Genomic DNA, 12,246 nt, shown 5'->3' on the forward strand with positions numbered 1-12,246 from the left:
TATGATATTCATTGCGCAAACTCCCTTTCGTCGTCGAATAAAACTTTTTTATTTCTAAGAAGAAACAGAGTTATTAGCTTCTTAAAAAAACGAGTATAATGGCGCCAAAAATGGCAGATTTGTAACTTGATTAGACAAAGAATGTTTCTGCTACAGCGATATTTGCTTACATGAGCAGTACATCTGCTAAAAAGGGACGGGATGAAGTTGATTAGCGGAAAGTAAGAGCTAATACATACATATGGGTATCTTTTTATTTAGGATTTTTAAAGAATTTAGTAAATGAGTACCAAAACCGTACCGGTACCAGCAATACGGTAATCGGTTTGAAATTAAATTTTTATTTTGGTCTCGGTACCGATTTCGGTTCTTTATTAGGAATCGGTTTATTTCGTTTATCGGTTCCGGTTCTGGTTTTATTCCCTGGTTGCGACCTATACCAATCGACAGGTAATTGATCCACTGTTACAAATATGTAGGTATTAATATTAAGGATTCTGATTACAAGTTCAGATGTGGTTTCAACTTAAAGGTATTTCGCGCTGCACAGGCAATTATATTTCGGCAACTGGTGTGAACGAGATCTTGACACCGACTGAGTCTATTCAATAACGTGTACTCGCTTTTTTTGGTTTCGATAGACGTTTTTAGAAGTGCCGACCACTTCTAGTTTCTCTTTCTAAATGCTCTTCTGGTTTTCCTACATTCGGACCTGACTGGGTGTTCGCCCCGAACTCCTTCATAAATTCAGCTACAGTAGATGTTTTTTTGCAAAGGACCCTCGCTATCTCTCACTTTTTCAACATCATACCTGCCATGTTTGTGAACTTTTTCTACTTTGTAGGGGCCAAGATACTTTCCTTTTTTCTTCAAGTCAACTCCGTACTGAGTACGTCTGATCGCGTCTAGATTGTTAGCTGTGTAGAGCTTTTCGTCCTTTCTCTTTAAATCAAAAGTACGCCTATTTTCTTCTTGTAGAGCTTGTATGTTCTCCCTGGCCTCCTTGCGTATCTGTTCACGCTCTTGGTCTAATTCTTGTATAAAAGACTGCTGAATCTGCTCTTTAAGCTCTGAACTGTCAATTAAACGCATGTCGACGCCTGTTAGCAACTTGAACGGGGTTACTTTGGTGCTCCTAGGCTCAATATTGTTAACACATTGCTGGACTTTACCCACATGTTTGTACCAATTACCTGGGTTTTTTAGACTCATCTTCAACAACATGGACACCACGATGATAAGCATTCTCTCTACCTGACCGTTACCACGAGGTACACCTGTAGCGATCAATAAGTGCTGAATCTTCTGTTTGTCACAGTATTCTTTAAAGAAGTGAGAGGTGAAAGCTGCGCCACTGTCTGATACGATCCTGAATGGATTACCAAAAAATATGGCCTGCCTTTCCAAACAATTAAGCACCTCCTCAACTCCAGTACTGCGTGTTGGACACAACCAAACGTACTTCGAAAATGCATCCACTACTACTAGGATGTGATTGTATCTTTAGTGATCTCCATCGGCCCTACGTGATCAATATGAAGGTAACTAAGGGTTTGTCTCCCTTATCAATCGGATTTAGATAACCTTCGTGCTTTCCGGCCTTTGCATTTAATAAAATGCACTCTACACAATTTCCCACTACATTCGAAACCTTGCCCCTTAACTTCGGAATGAAATAGGATTTCTCCACCAAATCCTGTGTCCTCTTTGCCGAAAAATGGCCTTGCTTATGAGGAATCTGAATTATCTCTGTTTCCATTTGAGATGGAACTACGATCAATTCTCGGTCTGGGTCGTTGAACAAGATTTGATTGGCGATGTAATAATTCTCATGTCCTTGCACTTCAACTTGACTTATAACTGCTCTTGTCCATTCATCTGACATCTGAGCTTCCTTTAAAATGTGCTTTACACTCTCTGTCAATACAAAACAAGCAACTCAGCTGAGCGCGTCTACGTGTCTCATCTTGGTACATGATCGATGTTCTATCTCGTAATTGTAGTCTTGCAAAAACATTGCTCGCTGACACCCTCTTACCGAATTCGTCGAGCAATGCGTTTTTTAAAGCCCTCCAGTCCCGAACATCACGTTGACTTCGACTGAAAAGCTTTGCAGCGCCGCTCAGTAATTGTTTAGCATATCGACCGTAAGTGCACATTCTTCAAGTTCCTCGATCCACTGATTGACGTCTGGGGAATTAGTTCCCAAAAACTGTGACACACTCCCTTCTACATCCTTCAATGTAAACCATGACCTACCCGTGCAAAACTTAGCACTGTGTAAACTTCAGCTACTGTTAACAACAGCAATAAAAAATACGTTAAATTTCAAAAATCTTCCTTCGTTCTCCGTCTTGCCTTGTTCTCCTTTTCGCCTTATTCTCCTTCTCTCTGTTTCGCTATCGTCTATTTTTGCCCGCGGAACGTGAATATTTCTGACACTCACCAGATTTGCGACAGCTTGACTCTCTCGACTCACAAATACAACTTTTGATTTGTCTCGCTGCCTCACCAATACCGCTCCAGAATGTCACACTCGCTCCAGATTATCTCTCCAGCTACACCGCGTCACCAATACTTCTTCGAATGGTCGCTGATCTGATCACCAACACCTTTCGAACTCTTCTCGCCACCTGGTCACCGGCTTCTCTTGCTTCTACCAGCCATTTAAAGCACGGTCTCCTGATGCACAACTCTTACGATCCGTCTGCTACTGAAACTGCTCCACGACTTCCTATTTGTCGCCAACGATCCTGCCTTTTGCTGATTAACGTCCACCACAAAGTTTCTGCGCTGCTCTAAGTTTCCAACTCGGTGTTCAATCGCCTTCTATGTTGTCCACATCAATCGTCTTGTGTCGGTTTTTTCTTCTACTTCTTTTGCGTCGAATTTCGCAATTTCTTCTCGTTCTCACACACTCTGATTTAGGTTTGCAAATTTTCTGTCTTTCTCACTTTGCGCACCTTAATTGTGACGCTTTAAAGCTAGTTCCACCACTTAGCACAAGGGTTCACACACTTTAGAACACCACTTTAGTTTAGTGACTATAGTTTGTAATCGATCCAAATATCCCGGTTGAGCCCCCAAAATTGTGGCTCCGGGATTCCGTTTGCTGACGAACACTCATTAGACGACGTTGTATTATTATAAAAGTGTTTATTATATTATTGATATTAAGGATTCTGATTACAAGTTCAGATGTGGTTTAAACTTAAAGTTAAATAAAGGTATTTCGCGCTGCACAGGCAATTATATTTCGGCATCTGGTGTGAACGAGATCTTGACACCGACTGAGTCTATTCAATAATCTGTACTCGCTTTTTTTGGTTTCTATAGAGGTTTTAAGAAGCGCCGACCACTTCTAGTTTCTCTTTATAAATGCTCTTCTGTATTTTATTATTCTTTTTTTGGTTTAAGCTGAAGTAGGCACATTCTTTATTAACACGTCTCGCAAGAAATGGTTCTTGTCTTCATGTTTGTCGATAATAAGTTATAAAACTAATTTCGGTCCTTAGGCGTGTATTTTTAACGAAGCCATTTATGCCAGAGCTTTTGCATTAGTTTCAATTTTTTAGCTTTGACGCGGTGTAGCTTCTTAACTAATGACTGGAACTCAATGCTGTGTATAACAAAGTTAAAGTACGTTCGATTACCTGAAAAATGAGTGTAAGATGACCACACTTAAAACCAAAATAGACATCATACAAAAAATTATAAGTGCACATTTCTTAATCAGGGAGATGTTCTTTGCCAGAAAATTTTAATTAGGGTGACATCGATTTTTTTTGTATATTGGTGTTATTTATCAACCAAAAATGTAAGTAAATTAACAAATAAATTTGGAAACAAAACAAATGAGAGTAAATAAGACTATCTCACGATAGCTGCGATTTTTCTATAAAAGTTGTTCAGCATTTTTAATCATTAGGTCATGTAGCCCATTTTTAATTGAAATATTTAAATCGCTATAATATGAACCGCGAGCTAAGCCAGAAGAATGCCATATGGTCCTTAATGATGAGTACTTTCAGGTTTTTAAATCGAAAATGAAGTTACATTTTAAAACCATAAAAATGTTGCACGGTATAATAATACTAAACTTAAAATTTTCAGATGAAATTAAAACAATTTGCATTATCATTAATATACACACACACAAACATTATAAAACCTATTTGAACCGTTATTGGGTGCAAGATTTAATAGAGATTCTTACGAACATTATTGCAATCACTGTTGCCCACTAGTTTATTTTTTTTCGAGTGTCAGCAGAAGCAGAGCGAGAGAGTAGTAAGCAGAGAGAGAGTCATTTGAAGCGAACGAGAGGCGGCCATTATTTTTTTTCTGGTTTGGAAATACCTGATCAAAATTGTACTATTTGGATACCGAACGGATTATCTAATGGATGCAATTCTAAGTAAAAGTGTGTAGCCGACCCATAAAATGCATAGGGAATTTTTGTTTTGATTTTAAAAAAATTATGGTTTGGTTTTCAAGAGGAGAGCAGGGAAAAACTTTCAGTCGTCACATTTGCATGTGATTACCGCAAGGACACACACACACATCCATAAATAGGTATGTACATAGGTTAGGTTAGGTTAGGTGAGCATGGTTGGGGATTGTATTCTAATCCCCCCACTTAGGCCGCCATGGGCTCCTGGTGATACCATATGATCTCAGAAAAGATCCATTTCCCAATTGGGTTTCTCGAACCAGTTGGTTCTTTTCAGAAAACAAAGGAATTTGGGAATGCTGGTGCCTTATATGGCTGCAAGGTTTGGAAGCGTGTAGCTTTCTAGTGTTTACAAACGTTTGAGGTTGTGTGCTTGGCAGAAGCACAGGAGGTGCTCAATGTTCTCCTCTTCTTCTATCTGTTTACAGATGCGACAGTAGTCGTAGCTGATGAGTCCTAGCCTGCGCGCGTGTGTCCCTCAAAGACAGTGGCCCGTGAGGGCATTGATTAGAGTGGAAATGTCTGCCCTGTTACATTGTAACAGGGTTTTGGTTCTTTTCGGGTTATAATTACCCCAGGTGAGCCTGGAGGTGTGGCATGTTGAGATCGTATTCCACCGGTTGTTGGAGAGGGTGTAAGACTTTGTTTGAGGAGAAGCTTACAGGTAGCTATGGGCATGCCCACCGTGCTCTTATCGCGAAGGATGTCGGTGGTTGTCCCTTGTCTTGCTAGTTCGTCCGCTATGCAGTTGCCTTCAATGTTACGGTGTCCAGGCACCCAAATGAGGCTGATTCTGAGATGAGTGGCCATCTCGTTCACAGATTTGCGGCATTCAGAGATAGTAAGTGAGTTAGTTGAGTAGGAGTCGAGGGCCCTGAGGGCTGCTTGACTGTTCGAAAAGATGAAGATGTCTGTGTTGCAGTGTTTTGTTGTATCCAGGTAAGACATGGCTTCCTGGATTGCTATCTGGTGGGGGAGGTGGTCCCAGTCTGTGTGGGTGGGTATGAGAACCTTGTATCTTTTTTCGAAGCTGACTATGGGTGGGACGTAGTCTGTTATGTGTGGTATATAAGGCTGGTTTGTTAGTATAATGGAGTGACCTGATGAGCCTGTTGACCAGGCCGACGCTTCGCGGAGCCTCAGCGCCGTTGCTGATGCCCAGTTTTTGGCAAGCAGGTCTAGAGGTTCTAGGTCAAGAATGGTGTTCAATGCTTCAGTTGCGGTTGTGCGAAGCGCCCCACTTATGCAGAGTTCTGCGCTTCTTTGGATCTTGTGCAGATTCTTTAGGTTGCAATTATTTTCTAGGGAGTGCCACCAGACGATGTTTCCGTTGAGGAGAATGGGTCTGAATATTGCAGTGTATAGCCAGTGGACAGAAGCCACACTTTCTCCCTATAGCATTTTTACAAGCAAAGAGTGCTATGGCCGCTTTGCGTGTGCGGTCCGCGATGTTCTCTGCCCAAAGGAGTTTCTTGTCTAGAATGACGCCTAAATACTTTGCTTGGTTACTAAGAGTAAGGCGAGTTTGGTGTAGTTTTGGGAGAGTAAGACTTGGTATATTATACTTCCTTGTAAATATAACTAATTCTATCTTTTCTGGGTTGACACCCAGTCCGCAGCGCGCTGTCCGCCTTGAGAGTGTGAATAGGGCTGTCTCCATCAGGTTGCATAGCGTCAGAGGAAATTTTCCTTCTATTAGGATAACCACATCGTCCGCATAGGCCACCTAAGGGATAGGGATAGAAGTTTATTAACAGCTATAACCCATAGCAGAAAGGAAAGTACACCGCCTTGCGGTGTTCCTCTACTAACGTTCCTAGTCGATTGCGCTGATCCCATAGTGGAGTACACTACCCTACTGGTGAGTATGGTGTGAATGAGTCCCACTATAGGACGCTCAACGCCTAGTTCCCTCATAGCGCCAGTGACATTGTTGAAAGCGCCTTCTATGTCTAGGAAGGCTGCCAGGGAGTATTCCTTATTCTGGGAGTTTTCCTTATTTGTAACTTTTCGACAGGTTTTTTCCCCTTAATCGAGCGAGGAGTCAACATGGCGACGGCCGTGCCGCATTGCCCCCCGAAACAGGACCTGCCCCCGCCGGGCGGCTACAAGAAGATCCCCTTCGCCCGCGTGCCGCCCAAGAGCTACTTCACCATGATCGGCAGCTATGTGGCCGTAACGGCCTTCGGCCTGGGAATCTACTATCTGACCGCCAAGAAGGTGAAGCGCGACGAGATCGAGATGCGTTCCGCCCAGAATGTGATCTTCCCGATTTTGGTCGCTGAGAGGGATCGCGAATTCCTGCGCCAGCTGCGCCGAAACCGGGACGAGGAGGCCGAGCTGATGAAGAACGTGCCCGGCTGGGAGGTGGGCACCTGGTACGGCGAGCCCGTCTTCAAGACTCTGCCCAAGGACACCCTGGTAACGCCCATCTTCAAGGAGTTCTACGCCCACTCCGACTGGAAGTCGTACGCCAAGCGTACCCATCTGAAGCTCTGGTCGTAAATCTAGTTAATGCCTAAGCCGCCTCCTTTTTTTGTTAGTCTATATGCGCCGCCTGAGTGCTAAAATATTGCCCAATTATAATGTAAGATTGTAGTGCAGTATCTGTTGATCTGCCTTTACGGTACGCATGTTGTGCATTGGAGGGTAAGCTAGGGTTGGTAGTTAGTCTAATGTGTGTGTCAATTAGCCTTTCCAGGGTCTTTAACAAGAAGGAGGTGAGGCCTATTGGACGGAAGTCCTTTGGAGAGGTGTAAGAGGGCTTGCCGGCCTTTGGTATAAATATTTATTTAAAATACAGCAATCTGGATGGAATGTGAATATGACCGTCAGCCATGGAGGGGTAGTATCTATTTTCCGTTGTAGTTGGGCCGGGAAAAAGCCGTCCGGGCCATGTGATTTGAAGGGCTTAAAGGAGTTAATCGCCCATTTGATGCGTTTAGGGTTTAATAAGTTGACTATGCTCTGCTCGTCGAGGCTCTCCTCTACGTGGAGGTTCTCTACTGCTTGAGTGTTTTTAGGGAAGTGGGTACCTAGCAGGAGTTCTAAAGTTTCAAGTGTCTTCATTGGTTTTTAGGTATCCAACGTTTGCTGGAGATTTTGCTAAGATTCTTCTGTGCCTGGAAGCCTCCGCTGTAGATTCTATGCTACTGCAGAAGTTGGACCATTCTCTTCGCTTTGATATTCTAATTTCCTTTTTGTATTGGCTTAGCTTCGTATGGTACGTGTTCCAGGAAGCTTCGCTGTTGCTGTATTTAGCTTTGTTGAAGTCACTTCGGCAGTCGCTTTTAAGAGCCGCCAGGCTGGTGTTCCACCAAGGCGGTTTGTGCTTTGTTTTGACTGTTCTGCTTGGGCAGGCCTTTTTAATGGCCTTACCACAGGTCGCCTTCACTAAACTGTGGGATTAGAAATGTGTTAAAGTGTGTTTTAGTGAGAATGCAGGCCCTAGGTTTGCCCTTACCCTTCATATGAAAAGGCTTGTATGTGGGGGTTGATAAGCCACAGATGTTGTCTCCAACAATCCATGGCTCTTGGATGAGGACTATGTCTATTTTGCCCGTTTCCAGGCGGGTGAGGAGGGCAGCAGATGCTGTGGTGCAGATTAATCTGTAGGTACTGCACCATTTTGAGGGTTGGGCTCGGGTTGCTTCAGGTTCTTAGTGAGCTCTGAATCAGTCGACACGTACCCTGTGTGGAGGGCCTCCTCGTGCTCCATCTCGTCGTCGCTCGGGGGTTCATAAGACGCGCAGGCCGCCAATTGTCTAGTTGACACGGTTCTGCGCAGCTGCCAGGGTTCCCAGGCATGCCTGGTTGACAAGAATCACCCCTTCACGGTGACGCGTTCTGTCTTCTCAATCTTCACCACCTTCCAACCTTCTGTTGGGAGCTTGGGGTAGAACGTTGTCAAGAGGCTAAGAATAGCCTCTGGCTCAGAGGGTTCTGACGGCAACCACACCCTCGCCCATGGTCTGGACGGGATATCCGCTGCCTCACAGACGGCCAGCTTGGCCCCGGGGTAGACCTCGCCAACTCTGGTAATGGCAGCCTTATAGAGCGCTGCTGATCTCTCGTCCTCACAGGCAATCAACTTGACGTTGCCCTCGTACCACCCTGCATCTGTGCAAGTGCCCGCCTAACCAGACCCCACTAGTTCCTTGGGATCCTGCCGCCTTCATCGTTCTGGCCGATGACCTTCCGATCCTTCACCACTTCGGCGAAGGACCTAGACCACGTGCCCCAGCACTGGTGGGTGTTTTGGATTGGCCCTTGCGGTTCGTTGGGGCTACTTGGCTGCGTGGTCCGCTGGCCTTGGCTGGTGTCGATGTAGCATGTATTGGGGCTTTCGGTACGGCACCCTTGCTCATTTGGTAGTCTTTGGTGTTGACTTTCGACTTATTAAGAGTGTCGGACTCTACGTTTATTGTTTTTTTGTTATTTAACTTCTCCATGCTTGTTCCCTCGAGCTGCGGAGAAAGGACAAGTCCTCCAGGGCAGAGATCCGCTGTACCCGGTAAGGCTGGTTAAAACAGGCGGTCGCCACTTGCGTGAGCCCATCGTTAGAGACTGAGTTATTTGTTGACTCGAGCTCCCCGCCAGATTGACTCTCGGCACGGTTCGAGTGACACCTTTGTCCAGCCCGGGGTGAGATGAGTGTTGGGGGAATAGGGAAGAGGTAGGCTTATGTGTGGGGAGTGGGTTTGTGTGAGCTATTTGACGGAGGCGGCAGCACAAGCGCGACGTCGGCGCAGATACCCGCTGGCTGTCCGGGGCTACTTATTTGCACTTCATATTGGGGCCTAGTGGTGGCTGGGCCGTGCCAACATCCACGCTTATTCGTAGCTACTCTGGATAAACCAGGGAGTTCGCTATCCGCAACCTGCGACCCGTTCGGTAGCCTTCAGCTCGGCGCACTCCAAGCCATCCCACTAGCTTATTGGCCGAAGGCATGTACATAAGTATGTAATGATTAAATTAGGATAAAATAACGGATCATCTAATAAATGTATTTCTAAATCAAATATTTGGCAAAAATTTAAAAAAAAATTGCTTTTAAATTGTGTTAAAGACGAGGGGCGCACGAAGAAAATTGTTGGAAAATTTTGTCTCCAAAATTACACTCACAGTTTTCACCCAAAAGAGTTGGAGCTTTAAGTGCTTTTTTTAATTTTCCTTATTTCCGGATATATTTAACTCGCTGTTGTTGCTTGATGCAAAGTTGCTAAGTAGGTCTTGCAAATACATAAATTTTATTAAACCACTTCGTGAACAATTGATGAAGCAACGTCGGGATAATTATTTTTTTCGGAAATCGCGTGTATTCCGGAGTACAGAACATTTTAATTTTAAATTCCATTAAAAAAAATTAATTTTAAATTTAAAAATTTTTTAAACCACAAAGCTGCAGACCAAATATTAAAATAACTCAAACGAGTCTCAAGTGCTGCGTAACTGAAAAACCGAAGCTAATTTAGAAAAAGATTTTTTAAAAATAAACTGTAAGAGTTTAAATAAACTGTAAAAAGAAGTAAGAGTTTTTCTCTGCATTCGCTTAGCTATCCAAAATGATATTTTATTTATTTATTTTATTAGATAGATTAGGGTAAAAGTAATGTAAAGGAAGGGTGAAGGTGAGAAAGGTAGATTCGTTTGGACTTTAGTGAGGATAAGGTGGGTCAAGGTGACAAACAAGTTGTACTAAGAAAAAGTGACGTTAAAGTAAGTAAGTATAGTAAGGCTGGGATGACACATTCAATTTTTATCATCAATTTATTGTAACAATTTTTCCTTTATGGGACTTCAAATGAGTGCGAGCGAGATAGGTATAACATAAATTCGCCGCACAATTATTGTTGCTAGCAGCAGAGCAGTCGACAAAAATGGATTCTAGTAGATTCAATATTGTCGCTAGACCAGTGTTGGGACATACCTAGATACTTTTACCTAGGTACGTACCTAGGTACAATTTAGTGGTACCTTTTACCTTACCTAGGTATACAAATAATTGAGTACCTTTTACCTTACCTAGGTATTTATTTTTATATACCTTTGGAATTATTAAGGTACTTACATAGGTATTAAACATTGCTCTGATTTAAAATAGCCAAATCTGACTGCGACACTGTAGTATCGTTTCATTGTATCGTTTCGTTTCAGAATTGTAATAGTCGGAACGCAGCATTAATAATTCAGCCGTTCTATTGTTTGTTTTGTGAAGTTAAAACTAATCGCAGTTTTTTTTTATATAATTTTGTGCACGTATGTATGTTCCCATCACTACATCAATTTATTTATGAAACCAAAGTGTATTTGGCGCGCAAAAATGCCGTATGTACGTAAACAAACGGCATATACATGCATATGCACAATATATAGTCAATGTTTCTACATACGGAATTTTTGCGCGCCAAATATGTACATGAGGGTTTCATAAATACATTAATGAAGTGATACGTGCATAAAATTATTCATGCCGCGTGGTTTAAAAATATATGCACAAAATTAAAACATTTAAATTTAAATGAAATGAAAAGATATTGTTTGATTAAGACGACTAAAAACTGAAAACTAGTCTTATTTTAAGTTTAAATGATTACATTGAACAACACAAAAAAATTATAAAAATAAAAAATACCTTATAAATACCTTTTACCTTTACCTAGGTACTGGGAAATTTAAGTACCTTTACCTTACCTAGGTATTTATTTTTGACAATACCTTTTACCTTACCTAGGTAAAAAAACACAGTACCTTTCCCAACACTGCGCTAGACACAATTTTAGGGCATACTATGTGAAAAGTGCTGTTAAAGTAAATATGGATCTGAAAAAGGCTGCCCTGTACACATTACAACTTAATAATATTTTAATTAATTTATTAAAAGCGCGTAAAAAGAAAAGTAATAAGTTTTCTGCCAACTGGCTACTTAAAAGGGAGGAAAAAGGTAAAACCGCATATGCGCGAAATAAATAATGAAGATGGAAATTTATACATCCGCACCGTACGTATGACTTCACATCAGTTTGGACAACTTTTGGAAAAGTCAAGCCATTTATTTAAAAGAAAAAAATAAATAAAATAAATGTTTCTATGTCTTTTTTTATAATCTGGCGATGATGTATTCCAAATGTACATTTTGAACTACATCAATAAGACAACTTATGTCCTCGTCCCAGCAAACCATTTTCATTAGAACTATTTATTTGAAAAACTTGCCACATTTAAATGTTACCGTTCATAGTTAAAATTCCGTAAAAGTATTACAAATACTAAGCAAAAATAAGCGTTATGGGGAAAATAAATACATTTTAATGTTCTGTAATTTAAATTCGCCAGGTTCGCCGCAAAATAAATTGAGGATAAAAATTGAATGTGTCATCCCAGCCTTAGGAAATTTTTTTTGTCAGGTGAGACTAAAGTTAGGTTAGCTAAGAAGAGGAAGAGGAGGTTATTGTGGGTTAAGGCGAGGAAATAGTGAAAACAGCATTAAGGTGCTAAAAAAGTGTGCCAAGGGTTAAAATAAAATAGGTGGGGTTAAGGCGGGGTAATATTTGGGTTAATGCAGTGTTAAGGTAAGGTACACTCATAAAAATTAATTTCTAAATTTTGGAAATCTCGCCATTGAATCGGCCTACCTTTGAAAATAGAAAAAAAATTTCTTGTTATTAGAAAATTGTCCTTTGAATACAGAAAACCTTTCTTGATGGAAAAAATTCAAGAAAGAATTTTTCTTAAAAATAGAAAAATGAAAATCTCATATGTTTGTTTTGCCGTCGCAGCCAAAACATTCTTGT

At 41.7% G+C, this 12,246-nt stretch overlaps 2 protein-coding genes across 6 annotated transcripts in view; both read left to right on the top strand.

Moving 5' to 3' along the window:
* Nucleotides 1–12,246, top strand: part of nAChRalpha4 (nicotinic acetylcholine receptor alpha4) — a 510,593-nt gene that overhangs the window by 378,493 nt on the left and 119,854 nt on the right. The gene's annotated exons all lie outside the window — the stretch shown is intronic.
* LOC138913194 (NADH dehydrogenase [ubiquinone] 1 alpha subcomplex subunit 13-like) lies at nucleotides 6,453–7,043 on the top strand. The gene has a single exon (XM_070215897.1). The coding sequence runs from the start codon at nucleotides 6,503–6,505 to the stop codon at nucleotides 6,956–6,958; it is 456 nt and encodes a 151-aa protein (XP_070071998.1). The 5' UTR covers nucleotides 6,453–6,502; the 3' UTR covers nucleotides 6,959–7,043.

Source organism: Drosophila takahashii, chromosome 3L, assembly GCF_030179915.1.
Source record: "Drosophila takahashii strain IR98-3 E-12201 chromosome 3L, DtakHiC1v2, whole genome shotgun sequence".
Taxonomy (NCBI): Eukaryota; Metazoa; Arthropoda; class Insecta; order Diptera; family Drosophilidae; genus Drosophila; species Drosophila takahashii.